We start from the raw sequence: 23,010 nt of genomic DNA on the forward strand, positions 1-23,010 counted from the left end.
TCCTCTTCTGGCTGCCTCTTCCTTGTCCATCGTCCTTCATCTTCCTTCATGCTGAATGGCCAGCTGGTATCATCCTGCAGCAAAACACCTGCACTCTGCTGCTCTCCTAAGTCTCCTAATTCCTGCAACAGTAAAATCTCCAAGGCATCCATAAAACAAATCCGCTGTGGTCAGGCAGCGTGGTCTAACCCAGTGAATAAAGACAAGACACACTGAAAAGTGACTGCGCACACCAGAGACAAACACAAAGTCATTCCCTTAGGGCAAAGCTCAGAAGTCTCACTTTGCTTTTTCATCCAGCTTGAGGTTCATTCTTTTACCGTAAGGAGTACTGCTATATATCTAAAGCGGTCTTCTCTGCCTATCAACATCTCCCTCGCTGCACTTTCCTCACTGGATTTCTCAATAATAATGAGGAACAAATGTAACACATTAATAAATGATTTATTCCTCCAAACATTAACAATCATTAATTCAAGAAGCCTGAAAAATGTTGCTATAAAGTAAATACACATACTATATACTGCCAGAACTAATGCACGGGTGAGTAACAGATACATGTTTTGTGAAGTTATTTCCTAAGGATTTGAACCTTTCGGTCTCCTCCCCTAATTCTTTCTTCTGGCCTCCACCACCATAGCATCTGATTGCCTCAAAACTTCAGGTATTGTAATAGTTAGGAATAGCCAAATGTAGCTTGCAACGTGATTCATGAAAGTGCTTAAAATCAAATACTATTAATATACCAGCCCACAGGAACAGAACACTGTACATAGCAAAAGAAAAATCTGCAAAGCACAGCAGATACACAAAAAATCAATAGAGGAACTGACCTTCAAATCCTACTGTGATCTGAAAGAAAAGCAAACATGCTAGTCCCTCGGAACGAGGAAAATTAAAGTGTTTCTGCCACAAGCCATTCCTATGTCTTATACTGTTTCATAACTTCACGATTTCAGTGTCCAGCCTATCATAAAAAATATTTCTGCTAGAGAAGATAGAGTGGGCTGAAAACTCTTCAATGCTTTGTCAAAAGGTAACTGGTTGCAGAAACCAATTTCTTTTTTATTTTTCTAAATGGCGTTCGGAGCTGAAAAATTTGGGAATTTCTTTTTCAAGGGTCTTTTTTCCTTGATTTGGTTTTCTACCCCTTCTTGCCTTTCCCAGTGAACAAAAAACATCATGGGGAAAAAAGAGAAAGAAAGGACAAAACCAAAACCCACCCGCTACTTGGGGTTTTGTTTCCCACAACATTCTGAATACTTAAAAAAAATCTGTAAAAATTCAGTGCTGCCCCAAACTGAATGAACTATTTTCAGTTTTCAGCAGATCAATGTGATATCCAAAGAGCAAGCAGAGTGCTTAGAGGGCTGAGCAGCAGCACAGGGATCAGGAATACGAATTACAGTTTCGGGAGTGAACTGGATGGCCAAGTACAATTCCCAGAGTGAGCATGGAAAACATGAATGATATTCCCTCTCTTTCTCCCTTTCTGAGCAGGATCTGGCTGTTTCCCCAAAGATAACTTGTGCTTCTCCTTCCTCTCTATTCCTGCCTCTCCCTCTCACTGACTCCGATCGCTTCCTGATTCCTTCTGATTCTGACATGGAGGAGCCCCACGCTTGCGCTGTTCCCTCTACCTACTCAAAGCCTGGCAGGAGATACAGGAACAGAAGACGTGCAGCCTCACATAAACTGGGTGGCATTGCTACTCCAAATTGTTCACAAATAAAACTAACAACTCTTCAGAAGAGGTTGCTATCAGCTTGTGACTAATGTACATTTCACCATTCAGCCATTAATTACCTTTAAAGAAGGATTTGTTAGGCATTATTATGACTGTAATGGAGTTCGTCCTACTTTTTAATTGGTGGAAAATCAGCCATCAAGGAACACGGAACATCTGATTTTTCCAATTAAATTCTATTACAGTTTGGAACGTGTTTTTATTGTAGAGAGATGTGCCTAGCTGCCTGAATATAGCCTGGACGCCAGGCAGAAAGATCTATTCTTGAGCTATTCACACTAGCAATCATCTGTTTTCCTCCACACAAATTGGCTCAGAATAGGTTTATTTTGTCCCTGTATCAGTAACCAAGAGCAAGATTGAGAGATGAAGAAGAAAGACAACAGACCAACCTGAAGGACACTGCAAAAAGCTGAAGTGAAAAATGGGTGACCGTACTCTAACAAGTAAGCAAAGACAGACTGACCTTAAAATTTAATGGAAACTACATGACAACAGCAACAAAGAGCAGACAATGATGCAGATCAAGAGGGAGACATGGGTGAGTCCTTGTGATCAGTCGTTGCTCAGTTGAGCTCCTTGCTACAGGTTTTCAATGAAGTTGTTTGCAAAGAACAGCGTGTGTGGCGATGATGTCAGATGACACCTGTTCACAGGCCACACTCTTTGCATGTGATTTCCCTTCTCATGTTTTCACAAACAATTTGTCAGTGACATGAAAAACAGGAGAGAAAAACAGATACTATTTCTCTGCGTGGCTGCTTTTATTTCTCACCCTAAAATGACGGAAATTAAAATTGGATCCTCGCTTTGGTTACATTCCACAGGGGCGTGGGGTGCAGGAAGGAGATGATTCCAGCATGGCAACGCTTGATTTTACCCCCCTGCTCATAGCAGACAGGGCTGCAGAAAATCCCTGTAAAATCTAAATTTGAAAAAAAAAAAAAAAAAAAAGTAGTATTCTGTAATTTACACATGAACTCTTCTGAGATTTCAGAGAGTGTTAGCAAAGGAAGAAAAAGATACCCGTAACTTTTTCTTATACGAGAAGAACATACCACCACGTTTCTCTCAACAAAGCCAACACCAAACAAAAAGCCGTGTCACCCCCTAGGCTACAGTGGTACACTCCAAGAGTATCGCAAGTTGATATCATTTGGAATATTGCCTCATCTATATGCTTCAACTGAGACTTCTCGTCTTACTGGTTTTGTTTCTAAAAGATTGTGTACTTCTCAATGGATAGACAAGATCATGCTTAAAGTCACCAGGAAGAAGCAATAACCCACATTTTCCTAATGCAAAAGAAAAAAAAAAAGTTCACACAAACATGGATTTAGGCACATACATATGCGTATATATATAAGCCTGACATGCTCTGTCTTTGAATCTAAAATAACAGGTATGGCTAATAGCTTTAGCCCCCTGTACCGTAGGATGCTGAAGCAAATACAGTTCTAACATTCTGCCTACATACACTCATGGCTGGGATGATTCATAGTCACATAGTTTCTATATCAAGACTAGTGAACATACACAATCACATGGACTTCAGAGCAGTGCCCATCACCCAAGTCTCCAGGACAAGCCTTTCCCTTTTCCTTCCAGATGTTCCCCTCTCTCTAGCCATGCTGCTCGCTTTTTTCTCACATTTGTTTTTGAAGCACTGCTCTTTAGACAGCCTTTCCAGCTCATCCAGGGACTCTCAAGAGCACAGACTTACTTTGTCCGCAGCTATACTGTATGGCAAACAGAATTAAGATAAAACATGCTAATTTTTACTTGCTACCTAAGCCAAACAAAGAACCTAAAGCATCTCCAGCTGCTGAGGAGTAATGCACCATCCCTTCTTCCTTACCTCTGGATGACTGATCAGAAAAAGGACAAAAGAAAGTGGACTATTCATTTCAGACCTTTTGTTAGAATAATAAATACAAACTCAGACTAACAATTTCCAAACATGCAAACACAGAGAAGACTCTGGTTTTAACTGTATCTAAAGGAAAGGATGATTGCATTGTTTAGTATCTTTCATGACAACTAGAATTTGCTACTTTTACCTCCAAAATTAAGCACAGAGATGTTACAAGTAAGGCTTTGTAACTTCTGGAACTACCTTCTGGCATGGCAGAGTCTTAACTACTTTGGTCAGAGCTCTAGCTACTTGTGAACACAGTAATGAGACTGGATACAAGCATCACACAAGTTGGTACGAGGCCCAGTTTTGGCCTCAAGTTCTTACCACAGGCAATAACACAATATATTACACACATGCTGAGGGCCTGATTTCGATTTGTCTTTCTCTCAAATATGTCCTTATATTGCTCATACCTAGAAACTGTAAATGGTGCATGTTTGTGTCAAGAAGCCTACGCAAGAGGTATGTTCAAAGGCAGACTTACCAAACTAAATCTCTGCAGGTATTTGACACCTTCAAGAAAAAATCAGGTTTCTGGCTAATTTAAGGACAATTATCTCCATTCTCCAAACAGATGTCAGACACCTGTGTAACACATCAGAAGATAATCTCAGTGACATACTGTTAATCAACGAAAATTCTTTGTTACGAATCCTTTTACTACGCTGGTTTCCAAAGAGGTCAAAAGAAATTCTATTCTACAAATCTCATTTAGCTGCTGTCATCTGGTACCAGTGTTGTTTAGAAGCACCGCAATGGTATTTTCTTTTGTTGTGGCGTAAGAGGCTCCCAGAGCACCATACTCTAACCGGGCACTGAGTGCACTATCATTTACTATGCTCGTAAGCCAGCAGGACAGCAGGGGCTCTGGGTGTTACCATATTACAAGTAATAAGAAAGCAAAACCATGTTGATTTCTGCTTCATCACAAGACAGTAATTATTTGGTCAGGAGAACTCAGATAGATTTGAGGCAGATCGTCACGCCAGCTTTTGTATTATAATCAGTACATAAAATAAACCGCAGGAGCTTAGGGAGGGCAGGAACTGCCCTTGTGCTCCGTGCAGCACCCACAAACTGTATCTTGACCAAGGGATCCTAAGCAGGACCTGAAAACTATTAAGTGGCAACAGTTCTGGTCATTAGGTATTGCACCTATTCAGAAAAAAACAAGTAAAAAAACCCCAAACCACTATGTACAAGAAGCAGAACTGCAATCATTAACGAGGTAGAACCCAAATACTAGAAGTAAAAGGCCACTGCTTTCATTTAATCCGATTTCTCCTTAAGCCAGCCCTCCCTCCAAGTTAGAGATCCGACTCTGGCACAAAGCAGCGCTGAAGGATCACAATTCAGGCGGCTTGCTCCGTGCTGCTTCGCTTCCTCACCCTCCCTCGGAAGGGCGCGCAGGCAAAGGCCAAGTCTCCCTGAAAGCCACCGGCTACTTCTGGGCCCTGCCGAAATCGACTCAAGCTACGTACGGGGGCGGGGGGCGCGATTTCACCCCGGCTCTGCAAAACAGCGGCCGGAAGGAAAATGAGCGGAGTTAACCTGAGAGGAAAGCCCGGGGCGAGCAGCCGCCGGCGGCTCTGCCAGAGGGCCGCAGCCGCAGCCCCCGCGGGCCGCTGCCAGGGGGCCCGGCCTCCCTCAGCGCCCGGGCCCGAGTGCGCCTGCACGGCCGGAGCTCGGGGCTCGGGTCCGGCGCGCACCGGCCGAGCGGGGGCCGAAGGGGCCGGGGAAGGGCGAGGGGCCGGGGCCGCAGGGAGCGGGGCCGGGGAGGCCAGAGGGGAGGGGGAGAGGGAGGGGGAGGCGGCCGCCCCGCCCCGCCCGCGCATGCGCGCCCGGTGCCGCCGCGCTCCGCGCGCCCTCCGCCGCCGCCCCGCCCGCGCCCGGCCGTGCTTTCCCGGCGCGCCCCGCGCGCTCTCGGCGCTGACGTCAGCGCAGCCCGGCGCCCGCCGCCATTGGAGTTGGCGGCTCCGGCTCCGTCCCTCGCTGCGGCCCGACGGCGGCGGGGCAGGCCCGGGCGGCGCGGCCCGGGGGCATGTGAAGAGACGGGGCCGGCAGGGCGAGGCGAGGCGCGGCTCCGGCGCCGGCCTACCGCCCCCCGGGCACCCTGAGGAGGCGCCGAGCGGCGGCGCGCCTGCCAGCGGCCCCTTGCCCTCCCCCTCGGCCCCGGCCCCGGCCCCTTCCCCTCCCGGCCGCCGCCTGAGGGGAGAGGCGCCGCCGCCGCCGCCGCCCGGCCGCCAGGCCCCGGAGCTCCGCGCCGCGCCGAGCGGCCCTGCCTTCTCCCCCCGGCCCTCTGCTGAACCACGGCGGCCCTGTACATGAATTATGTCTGCCACAAGCGTTGACCCTCAGGTAAGCGGCGAGGCGCGGGGCCTGCCCCTCCCCGCCCGCCGCCGGGGGGGTTCCCTCGCAGGCCGGAGCCTGCGGCTGCCCCGGGGGAGGCTTCTCCTCGCCCTCCCGGCTGCTTTGGAGCTCCGTCTTTCTCGTTAACGTCCCCCGTGGGCACGGCGCCTTCCCGCTGCCTTTCGAGGGCCGTGGCCATTTCCAAGGCAGGCCGGTGCTGCGCGATAGGAGCAGCGCGCTCCTCGGCCCCGCTTCAGACCAGCCCCGCTAAGTTGTTGGCCGTTTTGTGAGCCTCTTGGCCCTCCTCAAAAGCTGTGTGTTTTGCAGTGATAATATAAGCGTTTTTCTAAAATTAACTTTTTTATTTCCCCCTTTTTTTTTTTTTTTTTTTCATTTCCTTTACCCCATCGTGTGCCGTGGCTTCTCAGAGACCGAAAGGACAGGACAATAAAGGTGAGGATGGTGTTGAGATCCGGTCGTTTAAACTGATACTGTAAGAGGTGAATTCTGCAGGTACCTGTAGGTGAGCAGAAGGATGTTGCTCTTGGTCCGTGTGGATAACAGCTGGAACAAAGGAAGTTGTGCTTTGTTTCAAAAATAACATCAACTGGTATTTGTACAAGCTTGCTTGCATCCCACTTAATGCTACTGAGCTTAAAGTGGGAAGCACTGTCTGTTAGTGCTAAACATAATAATGGTCTACGTTTCCCTAAAATAAAGCAGATTTCTACATCAAGTCACAAGGAAACGCCTCGTCAATATATATTTTTACATACTTTTGCATAGTCTCTTGCTGCTATATGAATACAGTTGTGCTAGTGGTCCGCTGTTGACTGGTGTATGTTCTAGCTGTCATATACAAGCCTACAAACGTAATTATTTAAGGAATTTTAAATAAAAAATAGTTAACTTCTGATGAAATAATAAGCTTTTTATGGTAACTCCCATGCTTTGTTTGAAATTAAATTTAGTAACAAGTCATCTAAGAAAATGCCTTGATTATTACTGTGGTTGCTAAGAAGTGTGTGACTGTTTAGGTTTAGAAACTAACAATATTCAACTCATAACTGCTTTTTAATATGACTTAACCTGCCGTAAAAATCCAGCTACTTCTACTTACAGAAAGTTTGATGCTATTTCTTATGTTTGTAATACTCTTTTACCTCTACTCTCCCTGACAAACTTGGCAGAAATACTCTGGTAAATTCCTGAACTTTTTTGCTAAACATCCTGTTTGGTGTGGTGTTAGTTTTAGTTTAGTTTAGCTGTTCTATGAAATAGGTAAATAAAGCAACTATCACATAATGTGTTTGACCTTATTTCTTAAAATAATTTCATTTGCTTGCTTTGAGTGACCTAGTAACAGTTTTGGTTTTGTAAATCTTTCAGGAATGGGTTTTGAATGCTTTTCTCACGCTGATTTACGCTCAAGTAGGCCTTTGATTATGGCAGATATCTCTCTTTTACATGTGAGAAAGTTGAGACTTAAATTTTCCAGAAAATGTTGGGATATCAAGGCACTTAGTCATTATTTCATAACTAAATGTAACCTCACCTCATTTTATTTTAGCCAACTTAAGGAAGCAGTGAATAACACATGCTGGGAGAACTGTGAATTAGTTTCTGAGACTTCTAATTATGGACCAGAGCAATAGATGTTGTTTCCCAATATTTTTCATAAAATTCTTGTCAGTAATTATTTTTTTTTGTTCAGAGGTAATTCACATGAGTTGTCTATTCACTCTTGGCTGCAGAAGATTTTTTTTTTTTTTAATTTACTCAAATGTAGTTTTATAAGCAGTAATATAAAGAGAAACCATTTGGAGGAAAAATGTCATCCCTTGGTCTTTTTATGAGTCTTCATGCTGTGAAGAAGAAATACAGCTTTTCATAAAATAACACAGGGTGGAACTCTTTACTGAAATGCTACTAAGCAGTATTATAATATGTTGTAACCTTTTTCTTCTAGTACAAAATGGTTCGTTACATCAGAAGGATACAGTTCATGACAACGATTTTGAACCTTACCTTTCCGGGCAGTCAAATCAGGTCAGTGTATTTTTAACTTAGGTTTTTGTCTTAGGCATGCTGTTGGTACTCAATTCATAGGGTTGTGCTGAGGGAGCAAATTCCCTAAAAAGAAACGACTAGCGTGCTGTGTTACTTGGTAGTACAGCTACCATTTGTGCTCACAAAGCTAATAGTACCCTGCATATCCAGATGGCCACAAGTGAAAATGAAGTTAATGCTCCAACTAGTGTCTGCTGACTGCTCCTCAAATTGCAGGTTATTGGTATGCTTGGACTGTGACAAACTATTTGATCTTACAGTGCTTTGATAGATGAGTGCCTGTGGGACTCAGAAGGTTCTGCTTTTGGGCTCTCCTGATTTGTATAATTTGTATAATCCTAGAAATTAGCGTAGTTGAAATTTGTTTTTGATGCTTTCCAGATAGGTTGTAGAGGTGTCCCACTTGCTTTTTACACTTCAGCAAATATTGTTCTTTCATGTCCTTTGAAATATCTTAAGAATTAAAAATGTGTTATTTTAAGAGTAAGGCACTGTAATGTAAACTCTCAATATAATGCAGTTCATTGTAATGTATGTTAAATCAACATCTGTGACTTAAATACCATTATAATAGAAAATATGTTTTAATTGAAGTAATTTTTGACTTAACATTCAAATCTTTGAACAAAATGTATAGAAACTGGAGGTGCAAAAAGTTTTCTTTCACAAATGTAAAACGCCATTTCAGAGAGGCACCTGCCGAGGTACATTATTATTTCTTGGCAGAAAGGCTAAGTGTTGTCTTTTTAAAAGGGAAGTTTATGGTTCAGCCTGAAGCTGACGGGTACCACTTAATATTGGTGACATCACTGAACTTGCTTGGAAAAGTATTCTGCATGCCAAAAAAAAAAAAACATATAATGTGCTGTTCTGTTTCATTTGTGGACACTGTGATTTAATCTTGAACACTAGAGCAAACAGTATCAATTCATGTACTGCGTATTGGTTATCTTCAGGGTGTATTAAACATTTTTGTTAGGGCAGTCAGATGGAAGTGTGTTACGAGTTTGTTTTGGATCGTAGCACCCTTTGGGAAGGGTGCCAGCTTTAGCACAATATAGATCTACTTCAGCTCGTTTCCATCCTGGAAGCAATTGAGACATACCACTGTGGAAGTCAGGACAAGTGCTTATATGACAACATAAATTGTCTTCTGAGCTCCGCGCTGTGTAGGTTCCGGCTCCCAAGCGAAGCTTCTTAGTCCTCTGCAGCATAGACGTGTTCTCCAGACTTATGCAAAGTTAAAATGTTTTAATGGGAAGCATTCCCTCTTCTCTGGAATTAATATACCGTAGCAGGGATAAAAGCAGGAAATTTGTGTGGGGGGGAAAGGAAGTAAAATTTTCTTTTTTAATGCAAAATTAGTCTTGAAAAGAATTTGAGGTTTTCACCTTTCTCTAATTTTTTTATTAAATTCTACTTCATCGCATTTGTATGTAATTTTAATTACTTAAACCCAAGATCTATTTTTCTAATGTGAAATATACTGAATGTTAGACTTCATATAGAAAAAATGTAGAACCATCTATTACAGTTTAATTCTAGGAAATTTGTCTTAGCTGTCAACAAGCACAGTTATTAGGTTTAAGTGGAAAAATTGCTATGACTGTTAGAATTTCCATAATTCTAATAAAGTTTTCTTACATGAAAGTGTAGCTCAACTGACCAATTTGCTTATGCTGCAGTAAGAAATCGGCATGCTACAAGAAACAATTGTGTAGGTCATCTTACAATTTTAAGTGGAAAGTGACAGTAGCGTTAATTAGGACTGAGATTTTGTACTGAAGACAACCAGGTTTCTGAACAAAGCCTTATTATCTAGTTATTTAGTCAGATTTATTCACCCTTTAAAATTACTGTAAAATATAAGTGCCTTACAAAAAAAGATTTGAAACCAACTGGATATTTTAAAAGTACTTTAAGAAATTAAAACCCCAGCTGATACAACAATATATTTGACATCCAAGATCAGGTATAGGTTGGCAGTATTGTGTTAATTTCCTATTTTAAAAATACAAGTTAGTCTTTAACACAAGTATGTTATATAATCAAATAAAACATAAATGTCTCCTGTCTTTCTGTTGAAAACCACTCCTAAGTAGCGGTACCTTCTTTTCTTTCCATAAAGGTTCTAGCATCCCAGTAGCAGTAGTTAATACAGATAAAATTTGAGATGAGAGAGCTTTTTGTTATAAAGCATGCTAAAAGTACTTTTAAAGGGAGCCGAGTGAAGTAGAGTATTCATATACAAAGTTATACTCAAAGCAGGAAAGGCATCCCCCATGTAATGTCATCCAGAACCAAAAGATTATTCATAAGTAACAGGGAATTACTAGCAAGCAGCATACTTTGTGAGAAAGAAGGGTTCCCTTCCTAATTAACAGAACGGTTGGGGCTTAGGGTTTTTTTTTTATTTAAAAAAAAAAAATACAGAAGGGTGCAGAAAGGTCAAGGATAAGTTTGTTGAAATAAATGTACTGCTGTTGCAGTGAAGGACTTCTGTCAGGCTGTCTTTTACACACTCTGGCATAAAGCCAGTCAAAACAGATTGAATGTTTTGTAAGGATGTCTGCTGAAACTTTCCTTTAATCTTGTTAGAATCCTTGTGGAAACTTTACAGGCTGTGTGACAGGAGGTGACAGTCGCAGGAATTGTCTAGAATCCTTTAGCAGAAATATTCTTAGGGACAAAACACCTGCTTTCTCTAGCTTATTCTTTTTTCTTAATTCTAAACCTGTAGAATAAATCAACGCAAGTATCTCTGAAGAACTGTTTATGTCTCCTCCCTTTCACCTGCATTTGTTTATACATTTTTCTTAATATTAAATTAACACTTTGAGATACAACATAGCAATCTCAAAGTCTTTAAGAAAAACAATGTTTTCGTATGCTAAATATTGATTATTTTAGCTTGGGAGGCTCAGAAAATTTAATGCATTTTAGAGGGTCTTCTCATAGGAAGGTGGATTGTGTACCCCTTGTTAATGATAGAATTTGCACATAAATAAAGGCAGCATGAACAGTGGCAGAGATTATTTATTTTGAATTGATAACACTGGATTTAGGCTGTTGAAGTCTCAGAAGCGGTTGCAGTACTGTATGCAAGCCTTGGAGGCATTTTATAGTATTCTGTATGTGGAAAGTAAGGATATTGAATTACTCTGGCTTGGGGTGTCACGGAAGGGAGTCATTGGAAAATGAGCAATACAAATGACTGTGTATCAGTTGGGTATTATGCTTATCTTCAGCAAGGAGGCGTTTTACTTCATTCTTTGAATGAGCTGAGAAATAATCTGATTTTTGGAAAAATGACTGAAGCTCCAGTGCAGTTTTGCTGATTTTGCAGATATTTCCACCCCCCCGCCCCCCCCCCCCCCCCCCCCCCCCAAGTTTGAAATCTTGCAGTTTGAAGGCAATCTTAGTTCCTCTTCGTAAAAGAATCTTTCTCCACGAGTAAGGAAAGGCTAGCTACTGTTTGACTCACTGACAGGAGATGTTGACCTTCCTTCCCCCTCATGGGTAATTACAGTTAGAGTGTCAGTTTGGAAGGTCTCCAATATATATGCTTCAGGTTTCTTTAAAGAGGAATAAACCGAATTTTAGAATAGTCTGTATTTGTTCTTTTGCATTGTTGAGTATGAGAAGCACATGGAATGCTTCAAAATCAGGTGCTGGCAGAGGATTTAGAGTGGAAGGAAAGGCTTCTCAGCTCGGTCCAAGTGGCAGTTGAAAGGGAGGAAAAGCTAGAATTTCAAAGGGGGTCCGCTGGTTTATAAGCAGTCAGTCTCTTATTTCATAGAGAGGAAAAGATGGCCCATTTGGAAGGACAGTCAGAAACAGTCTTGCACATCTGTAACTTTACTACCGAGGGAGGAACAGACTTTTGCAAACAGCTGAATAGGGTCTTTCTCAAACAGTTTGGATGGCATGTATCACATGCCATATTTACATATATTTGCTCTAGTATACTAGTCGCCTTAATTTCTGTTTGTAGTTGTTAGGTCTGCTTACAGCAAACTTGGCATGCTTCTTAGCACGTGGTCCTGTCTGTATCAGAAGTAGCCTTTGCATGTTTTACCACTTCAGGTATGTTTTGCTTGTCGGGGACTGTTGGCCCCTCAAAACAATTCCATAATGAGGACTGTAATCATATTTTCTGTTCTATGTGCTGTCATGTTAAAGTAATTTAATGTAAAATTTCTCCCATGTAGGGATCCAGAAATACTAAATGTCCTTCGTTCTGTGAGACATAAAAATATATTGTTACACAAGTTCTTTGAAATATTTTGGGGTATTGGTAGATTAAATAATTCTAGAAGAAGCCACAAAATACCTGTAGTAACGTAAATAATCCTACATGGCTTCAAAATCTCAAGTACTAACCTCATTGTGAGCCACTAGTCCTGGGGCGTATTATAAATACCCAGATGCTGCAATTTAGCCCTGAATCTGTCTTGGAGTGTGAACTAAGATCTGTAATTAGAAATTTACCTTGTCTCTATTGTTCTTTTCTATTTGGTGATGAGCAGTGTTGTGGCTGTTTATAAACGAAGGGGTGTTTTTATATCTGAAGTTACCTTTTTTTTTCCTCTCTTTAACAGAACAGTAGCTATCCATCAATGACTGATCCTTACCTGTCCAGTTATTATCCACCATCTATTGGGTTCCCCTATTCTCTCAGTGAAGCACCATGGTCTACAGGAGGAGATCCTCCTATCCCGTATCTCACCACCTATGGACAGCTCAGTAATGGAGATCATCATTTTATGCACGATGCTGTTTTTGGACAGCCTGGGGGTCTGGGAAATAATATCTATCAACACCGGTTTAACTTTTTCCCTGAAAATCCTGCCTTCTCGGCTTGGGGAACAAGCGGATCCCAAGGACAGCAGACTCAAAGTTCAGCATATGGGAGCAGCTACAGCTACCCACCTAGCTCCCTGGGCGGTACCATTGTGGATGGACAAACAGGATTTCATAATGATACATTAAATAAAGCTCCTGGAATGAACAGTATTGAACAGGGAATGGTTGGACTTAAGATTGGTGGAGATGTTACAACTTCTGCGGTGAAAACAGTAGGTTCTGTTGTCAACAGTGCCGGGATGACAGGTGCCCTCTCTGGTAATGGTGGGTCTAATGTAAACTTGCCAGTATCTAAACCAACTTCTTGGGCTGCTATAGCTAGCAAGCCTGCGAAACCACAGCCTAAAATGAAAACAAAAACTGGACCTGTAATTGGAGGAGCATTGCCTCCTCCACCTATAAAGCATAATATGGATATAGGTACTTGGGACAATAAGGGTCCTGTGGCAAAAGTTCCTGCCCCCCAACAGATACCTTCTCCTCAGTCTGTCCCACAGCCACAGCAACAAATTGTTCAGCCTGTTCCAACTCAGCCTCCTCCATTGACTCAGCCGCAGTATCAGACCCCTCAGCAGCCACCCCAAAATCGCTGGGTAGCTCCTCGCAACAGAAACGCAGCTTTTGGCCAAAGTGGAGGAACTGGTAACGACAGCAACTCGGCTGGCAGTACCCAGCCTAACCCTGTTCCAAGTGGCGAGTCCCATCCTGTTCTTGAAAAACTGAAAGCTGCTCACAGCTATAACCCTAAAGATTTTGAATGGAACCTTAAAAATGGACGTGTGTTCATAATAAAGAGCTATTCTGAGGATGATATTCATCGTTCCATTAAGTATTCTATTTGGTGTAGTACGGAACATGGCAACAAACGCCTGGACAGTGCTTTTCGGTCCATGAATAGCAAGGGTCCGGTCTACTTGCTGTTCAGTGTCAATGGCAGTGGACACTTCTGTGGAGTAGCAGAGATGAAATCGCCTGTGGACTATGGCACCAGTGCAGGTGTCTGGTCTCAGGACAAGTGGAAGGGGAAGTTTGATGTCAAGTGGATCTTTGTGAAGGATGTGCCCAACAACCAGCTCCGACACATCAGGCTGGAGAACAATGACAACAAACCCGTTACAAACTCCCGTGATACACAGGAGGTGCCCCTAGAAAAAGCAAAACAAGTGCTTAAAATTATTGCTACTTACAAGCACACGACCTCCATCTTTGATGACTTTTCTCATTATGAAAAGCGCCAAGAAGAGGAGGAGGTGGTGCGGAAGGTAAACTTATTAAAAAATTTATTTTATACACAGATATGGGGAAAATGAAATGTGAAGGCTGCTATGGTGGAAAAAAATGTAAGTAGGCATTTGAAATGTTTTTAATACATCTCAACTTGATGGTTTTATGTGTGTTCAGCAACACAAAAAACAAACTGATGCTTATTTGTCTGTGACAATTTCATAGCTAATGGGTTTCAAAGCAGAAAGTTAAGCAATAATGCAGGTAAAGGACATTATGTCCAGTTTTTTGGAGTTTGATTCATTTTTTTATCTTTGCTAGTTTATTAACAATTTAAATAGTTACTTTTTCAGAATTGGATTCTGCCAATGATTGCCACTTAAGTTTTTTGCCTTAGATATGAGGTGTTCTAACACTGACTGGAACTGGGCTATTAAAATTGATACCTGTGTTGGCATTGGAAATTTGTACATCACCTTTAAGAGCAAGAAAGCCTGATCTTGTTTGTTCAGTTGATCTCTCTGGAAAAGGAAGAGTTGCATAAAATTCCTGGAATAGTGCTAGAAAGATTGCGTTTCTGCTGCTGAAGTCACATGTATTATTATTTGGGTAAATAAATGTTTTCAGTTCCCAGGTGTAAGCTGTCTACTAATTCTTGAAGTTTTGAGTGAAGAGGTAGTGGGAGAAATTTGGGCAGTAACTGTGAAAGTGTAGTAAGAACTTCCGTACGCTTTCATGGCTCTGTCTGCTGCAAGAGACATCTGTCCTTATCCATCCCATGACCTCTGTTTCAAGAATGCCTTTCTCTAGGCAGCCTGGAAGTAATGGACTGACAAAATAATAGGTGTTGGGATGTGTAGTTACTAGCTAAGTAACACTTGAAGTTGCTTGATACAGATAGTTTCATAGACGGTTTTTTTTGTATAGTGTTTCAGATAAAGCATTTACTTGACAGGCTAGTTTAGTGCAGCTCACACTTGCTTCAAAATGTTTTTGAAGCAAAGACTTAATGCCTGTTCCTGGAGCTGGAATTGAAGTTGCCATTTTAAAGGTTTTATTGCCATTTAAAAGCGCAGATAAAATTGCTTTAAACTGTCTTTATAGAATGTGCCCTTAAATTACAAGAGAAAATGAGATCAGTGTCTTAAGAACTTTTTAGCTCAACTTTTCCTAGCCATCAGATACGATGTGCATAGCATACCTCAACACAGCAAGGAAGGAGAGCTTAAGATTTGAAGTTTTTTCTTGTATACTCCTTGTGGGAGCTCCACAGGCTAAAACCTAAAAGCCTTTACTTCAACACTTCATTCCTTCAGTAGACAATTAGCAATTCAATATTTAATGCAACCTGTCTCTTGAAGAGAGGTGTTCCCTTATGTAGGAGAGAATCTTGAATAAGTCAGAAGGCCTGGGTTCCTTTGTCTGGTGTTTGTGGTGTATGGCGTGGTTGTTTTTTGGTTTTGTTACAGTGATTGTTTGCTTTTTTAATGCTGTGATTTGCTGCCAAGTCTGGAGGGGAAGATAATGTGCATGTTTGAGGAGTGAGAGTACTTGGAAAGTGATGGGAGATCTGGTCGTCTTGAACAGTTAACTTAGTGGCCTGAGGAAGATCCAGACAGCTGCGTAGTGAACGCCGAACTTCCTTTGCCTTGTAGTAGTAGCTCACGGGGCTGAAGTTTTCACACACACAGCTATTTCCCACTTTCAGTTCAAGTGCTGATACAATATTCTTACCCAGGTCACTGCTTTATAACAGGATCAGTTTTTCAAAATAATGCAATTTTTCTGCCTCATTTAAAACTGAGGCTCTAGCTTGTATGACGCATTCAGAAAATAAACTCTGAAGTCTAATTTAACATTCCTCCGAATAGCTTAGAAAATAGGACAATATACAGACAATTGAAGTACACTGAGGAAGATAATAGCGCTAGAGAGGTAAAGCAGATCAACAGTGAGGGAATGAAATATAAGATACTGCTTGTCGGGTTGCATTCTATAAAACTATTGTCTGGAACATTAATATTTTCCCCTTCATTGACTAAACAAATTTTAGAAGTCCAACTGATTACTAGAAGAGTTTCTTTGTACACAACGTACACAATTAAATTTCCTATTGTTGAGAAGTTTGTGCTATTGGAGTTGAAGCCTTCCTGTTAATGCAAAGTTAACCTTCCTGTGACAATTTTTGAAGAATCTTATTGGTAGTTAAGGTATCTTATGACCTAATTGACATTTTCGGATGGTTGTTTATATATGTGCCATCTTAATTGGTTTTCAAGTTGCTGTGGTTTTTATTCATTATACTCTGTTTAGCAGTAAAATTACTTGTTGAAATTCTGTGCTTCCATTTCACTGCTGTCGTGATTACAAAGGGCCAGAATTCTTAAAAATCTCCACGTGGGGTGTTTGAATGCTTTAATTTCATTTATACACAACTATGTAGTAGGGAAGAATAACTTTGTGTAATCTCTACAATGTAAGCCACTAGCATTTCGGTTCTTTTTCTCTGGATGGTTACAGTTTGTTGCTAGCCAGTATTTCCTTAACTAATGTGTGCAGAGGAAGCTCCAGCGCATGCTCTCCGAGTTTAACTGATCAAGGAACCTCTGCGTTAACACCAAATCATCAAATGTGGATTAGGCAGGTATAATGCTGGATGCAATTCACTGAAGTGCCAAAGATTCATCAGTGTTACCAGCATTGCTTTAAGCACTGTATCATCACATAGAATTGAGAGAGGATTTGTTCATGCTGGGATATAAGTCCGGCTTTTGATTTGCCATGGTCGTAAACTGTTGAAGCCCAGTCTGGTGACCCAGACCCTGGGAAAGGAGTAATTGAAGGATATTGGTGTCTGGAATGAAATAGCAAGAGAGTGAGCGGCATAAAATCTCTCCTGACCCTCTCAGCATTTGTCAGTCACTTTCCAGGGCCACTACAGTATCCACAAAGAGAGCAACTTCTGTCATCAAAGCTCATGCTCTTAAAATGTAAAAAATTTGCAACATGTGTGAGAGAACATCTTTAAAAAGAAAATATAGTATAATGTGGCATTAATTATTAATATTCCCTAGAAACATGCTTGTGTAGTCTTAACAAAGTTGTCTTCCAAAGTGAAAAGCTTGTAAAGAAAATAAACTTGTTGCAGATTTTGGTATTTTTATTTGCATTTCATGTGGTAGGACAGATGATCTGCTGTCAGCAGTTTGTCTTTGCAGATCTGTATTTAACTAGATGGCCATGGTTACTGTAGTGGACTGCTGGGCTGTCACCTCTGATCTGTGTCAAGGCAGTCAGCTATTCCAAGGTCTACACCTTGGTGTTGTGCTGCAAGAGCTGAGTAGTCTCATCTTGGAAAGCTCTTAAATCACTAAGCTTCCCATTTCTCCTTTTGGGTGATGAAATATTGCAAAGCATTAGCTAGTGCATGTTGGCACTTAGAAATACTCATAGAATCACAGAATCATTTAGGTTGGAAAAGACCTTTAAGATCATCCAGTCCAACCATTAACCTACACTACCAAGTCCACACTAAACCAATCAAGGGTAGACCAGACTAAACCATGTCCCGAAGTGCCACCTCTGCCCGTTTTTTGAACGCTTCCAGGGCTGGGGACTCCCCCACCTCTCTGGGCAGCCTGTTCCAATGCTTGACCATGCTTTCATGAAGAAATTTTTCCTAATATCCAACCTAAACCTCCCCTGGCACAGCGTGAGCCCATTTCCTCTCGTCCTATCACTAACTACATGGGAGAAGAGCCCAACACCCCCCTCACTGCCCCCTCCTTTCAGGGAGTTGTAGAGAGCAATAAGGTCTCCCCTCAGCCTCCTCTTCTCCAGGCTGAACTCCCCCAGCCGCTCCCCACCAGCCCTGTGCTCCAGACCCTGCCCCAGCTCCGTTGCCCTTCTCTGGACACGCTCCAGCCCCTCAATGTCCTTCTTGTGCTGAGGGGCCCAAAACTGGACACAGCATTCCAGGTGCGGCCTCACCAGTGCCGAGTACAGGGGCACAGTCACCTCCCTGCTCCTGCTGGCCACTACTCATTTGCTTCTAGCCTTGTGTCAGTATTTGCTTTCGGTATGCTTTCTGTGGACACATTCATTGATGCGGAACTTTTAAGGATGGAATATTGTCCTTCCTCCAGAACTAGTTAAAAACATTTCTATTTTAAGATTCATATTAATTGTATTTCCTAATATAAAGATAACATTTATATTTGTGTGTCAGAAGATGAATGCTTTCATCCCACTGACCTTAACAAATAAAGTTTAGTAGGAAGGTTGACACCTACTTCAGACAGGCAAAGGGAACAAAAGTTTGACAGGGATGAGTGTCTCCAAAATGGAAGCTTCTGCAGGTTTTGTGAAAACCTGTTTTTCCTGTGTCTGAAGACTATACGTATTCATGTCATGAAGAAGTGTGCAACGGAGCTCCCCTGTGTGAGATATTGGAGAATTCCCCTGGAGAAAAGAAACTATGAAGGCTCCAGATGGATCTTCAGAACCAAAATGAACAAAGCTTTGTTAGTCCTTACAAAACTGCTTGTTCTTGCTTGCAGTAGTGCTAAATAACAGTGAGGAAGAGAATTTGAGAGTTAGAGCTTCTGAAAAGCAGCCATGCTCAAGAGCACGAAGAATTGTTGCATCAGTTTCCTCCCCGTCAGTTTATATGGTTTCAGACACTTTTTAAAAGGAAGACTCAGATTAGCCCCCGAGAGAGAAAGCGAGCAGCAAGGTAGGAGGAACTGTTTAATAACTTGCTCAATAAATAGCACTTTTTACTGAATTACAAATGCAAAGCCTGAGCTGAGTCTCTGAATGCCATGAGCATACTTTCTCGGTACCAGGTAGAAGACTCAGGTGCTAGCCTGTCGTCTCTTTATGTGGGACTAGCCCATGAGAATGGAAGAGTTCGATGTTTAAAGAGGGTCAGTAGATGGCTACATAGAAAACTAAAAATCAGTTCTGTAGGGTGACAATGGGAAAGAACAGGCTGGTGAGCGTGGTAGGGCAGTGAAGCAGAGTAAAGGAGATTTGCCACCTTAGAAATGGAACAGATACTATTTTGGAAGCCTGAAAACGGGGTTGGTATAATTCAGTTTCAGATTCTTTCTAACCACCTTTTGTTTGAAGTCAGGCAGCCATAAGTTCTTTTCATTAAGAACACGTAACACCTAATATGTTCTGATACTCTATGACTAAGAAATGACTTTCATTGACAGATGAAATAGGGGGAATATAGATTTTTTTTTTTTTTTAATTACACCACTTTATATGGTCTGTTTTGTTGATTTGGTAAAACAATTTTGCTATCTTCTGTCTTAAATCATGGATTAAGAATTTATACTAGACTTTGACTTAATTTTATTATGAAAATGGAAATATTAATATTATTCTGCCTGGAGGCAGAAATGAATATATTCTGGTTTTAAAAAAAAAAACAACCAAGTCTTCTGATTTTATGCTGTGACCAGCTGAAGTAGCAAATACAGTCTGTCACACTTACAATGTTTGGTATATTTGCAAATAAGCTTTACATTGCAACAGAAACAATTCTGAGATGAATTCTACACAGAAAGATTCCACAAAACAAGTAAAACCTGAAGGTGTTAGTTTAGGAGTTGACTGTTGTTTATGCTTGGGCTATTTTACAATTTTCTTGTTTGAAATAGGATTTGGTGCCGTATTGATGTCAAGTGCAGTACACAAAGTAGAGTCCTTAATGCCTGTTTTGCAGCATAGAGTCTGTTTTAAACGCCAGTAGGACGAAATGGCAGACAGTAAGCCCGAACCCTTTCTGTTCAATCTGTATGGTGTCTTAGCTGGAAAAATGCACGGGCCTAAAGATACAGCAGCGTATGTTATTGAACTTGTCTTGCTGTCTTCTGCATGTTTTGCAACTTACGGGGCACCTGAAACACTGACAAAGTGCCCCTTTTTTTGTTATTGCGGTGCTCAGCTTGTCCGTGTGAGCTCTGTGCAGCTCTCTAAATCGGAGCAGATGCGTGACTACTGACTGCTGGGAGAGCACAAGTTAGGTGAAGATTTACAGCACTTGAGGGATGCCTGCAGGTATCCCGCAGATTCCCTTTATCTGTTTTCAGTATTTGTGATTAACAGAAACTTTTGAGAGACTTCAGAGAGCGTACTGGCTTTGTGCTGGAACACTTTTAGAAATTCTTGGGTTGTTCGGTCTAGCTGTGCTGTTTTTTATCGGACCACGCAAAAGCACATAACTTTTCTTCCACCTGATTTCCCCCCCACTACCACCTTGTCAAGTATTTCACATTGCCTCCCAGAACAGCTGAACAGATGGGGTAATTAGGAACAGAATTTCTAGAGCGCTCAAATCCTGCTTTTATTGAATGTGGCTAAACTCCAAAGTCATTTGAGTGCTTCAAAATTATATCAGTTCTGTGGAGTTCACTAATCTACCATCTCCTTTCTGCTCTTGTATTGGTTGTGCTACTACTGCAGTAGCTAAAATAATGGAGAAAGTAGAATATTGCAGGTCCTGTTTCTGCTCGGGGATGTTGATATTCCATACCTTTCTTGTGACCTTCCTCTGCTGTCACTTTGAAGTGCCTGTGCAGGCATTCATTCAGCTGTTCCACTTCAAGCTGCACTTAATATTAAGTTATCAAGTCCTTGGGCTTGTCAGGTATATACAATATATTTATAAAATGTAGCAGCAGTGTTTTAACAAAGTGTATACTTGGGATCACATTAGTGCTGTTCTATTACTAAAAACTTTTCGCTTGTTCACTTGACTAGATTCTTTCTAACTTTTAACTTTTTTCTCTTTGCAGGAACGTCAGAATCGAAACAAACAATAAGAATAAACATATACAGTTTGATATATATACTAGAACTGATACTAAATTCGACTATGAGAAACAAAATTTAAGTATACTGGTGCTGTATCCTGGCATCAGGACAAACTAAAGCTTTCAGCTCCGATATATCTTCTCGTTCAGGGGAAATTAAGTTGTTGCATCTTTAAGTACATTGTAGTTTATTTTTGCCCAAGTGGATCTGCATTAATTTGTATCTTTTTTTTCTATGTAAAATTCTGTAGAAATCATTAATAAAGGTGTGTCTGTGTTTATTTTTTTAAGTTGGTAAACAGTTATATTAACCTAATGTGGACCTATACATGAGCATACTAAAGTGTCAGTGCTTCCCAAAGACTTTATTTTGGCACAAATTATGTTCCTAGCCAGATACAGAGATTATGGAGAATACATCACAAATGTTCCTTTATCCTCCTCCCAAACCCTTTTTCTTCATGGCGGAAGTAAGAAACCACACATTGATTTTTGTCATTTAAAAAACTTTTAAGATACTGCACTTCAGAATTTTGAAATGAAAAAACCATAAATTTCTGATCACTTTGTGCAGCTGCTATGCCTCTTTATTTATCTGTACAATTACACTTTTAAAATTGCTAATGCGCCATGTTGGATTTTTCTGTCTAGTAGAAAATCAAATTGTCAGTGAAATTGTTTCTCTGGAAAATACTTCCCTTTCACATTCTGTTAACCAGTGCTTCAGTGTGCATTTGTTATACCATATCCTGCCGAGAGTGAGCGAGGTGCTTTCTCTCAGCCATAATTCTGCTTTACGGTTTTTGTAGCTTAATTAAATAATAATGTGATGCTATCAACATTGCAGGGGTTTTGGACAATGTGTTGAAACCTGTTTCAGCTTTCAGGTGTTATTAGTTAATTGCAGATCATTTTTAATCCTTCCCTTCATTACTCCCTCCCACCCTCCCCAAATCCTAATGCCATTTAAAGTTTTTATACCAATAATGCTGAGCTTTAACGTAGGAACTAATAGTACGGATAATATGACGGATTATGCCTCAGATGTTTAAAATTGACAGTGTGTATGTCTAATTTTTTTTCTGTTGGATGAGTAAAAAAACCTGTTTTAAGAAACTGAATTTGCTGTCATGTTTTTGTGGAGTGAGGGGACCATCGGAGAACCTGTCACCAACTGGAGTTCCAATTAAGCATGGAAATGGTGCTCATGTCCGCTGCTCTAGCACACTGAATCTGCACGTGTTTATTGTAGAGGATCTTTTATTATATTAGAAAGCAAGTATCTTCTGAATACTATTTACTCCAAAAGGACCTCCAATTTAAATAAAGTTTAATCTGTATCATTTAGACTTGTATTTAGAACGTATAACTCTTGTCTCTGGACTGTTACTGCCTGTAAGGGGTAATGGACAGCATCAGATTAACTTTTTCCTCTAGGAGAATACAAGCCTTAATAAACAATACATATTTAGCAAGTTTGATGTCATTTTCATTTTTTTCCCTACTTCCAGTTGTCTTCCTATGTTATAATCACCCTTTATGCCAGCTCATGAATTAAGTCTAATTTGAGAAGTGTTTTGCTTGAATAACTTGGATGTTTGCTATCGGCACGCGTGGTAATTGCAGAAGGGTTTTGCAGGACTCTGCAGAGGAGATTCGAGCTGCTTTGAATGTTACCGTTCCTCAAAGGAAATACATGTGTGTGCAGCGGCTGTCACTCCTGCTTCCCTTTCTCCTTGTATGGCAGAGAAGCTGGCGGAAGAATTGGAAGTTGTCCCGTAGCCTTCAGGAGGCAGTGCCGCAGCCATGGGTCACCGGGGTGAGAAACGAACTTTCCAAATAGAAGTAAAGCTCTGGATGGTTTCTTTTACAGCAGTTGGCTCTATTTCCCAACCCTAACTTTAGTAATTTGATTTGATTTTTTTTTTTAACTGACTTTTTGAAGCAATACTGCACTTTATAAATGTGTGGCCATCTAATCAAAGCACCTGCTATTAGTTTCAGTTGTT

General features: G+C 41.2%; 1 protein-coding gene across 6 annotated transcripts; it reads left to right on the top strand.

The window, feature by feature from the left end:
- The first annotated feature begins 2,722 nt into the window (after nucleotides 1-2,722).
- Nucleotides 2,723-21,944, top strand: YTHDF1 (YTH N6-methyladenosine RNA binding protein F1). Of its 6 annotated transcripts, XM_075721167.1 has the most exons (6): nucleotides 5,982-6,023; nucleotides 6,443-6,467; nucleotides 6,986-6,991; nucleotides 7,984-8,063; nucleotides 12,686-14,212; nucleotides 20,984-21,944. In XM_075721167.1, exons 1-6 carry the CDS (start codon nucleotides 5,997-5,999, stop codon nucleotides 21,008-21,010), a joined length of 1,692 nt encoding a protein of 563 aa, XP_075577282.1. In that variant the 5' UTR covers nucleotides 5,982-5,996; the 3' UTR covers nucleotides 21,011-21,944. The 6 variants fall into 6 exon arrangements, with proteins under 6 accessions (XP_075577279.1, XP_075577282.1, XP_075577280.1 ...); XM_075721165.1 differs by lacking the exon at nucleotides 6,986-6,991; XM_075721166.1 differs by lacking the exon at nucleotides 20,984-21,944 and having other exon boundaries at nucleotides 12,686-14,560.
- Nucleotides 21,945-23,010: the final 1,066 nt, after the last annotated feature.

Source organism: Pelecanus crispus, chromosome 14 (genome assembly GCF_030463565.1).
Source record: "Pelecanus crispus isolate bPelCri1 chromosome 14, bPelCri1.pri, whole genome shotgun sequence".
NCBI classification, from domain to species: Eukaryota; Metazoa; Chordata; class Aves; order Pelecaniformes; family Pelecanidae; genus Pelecanus; species Pelecanus crispus.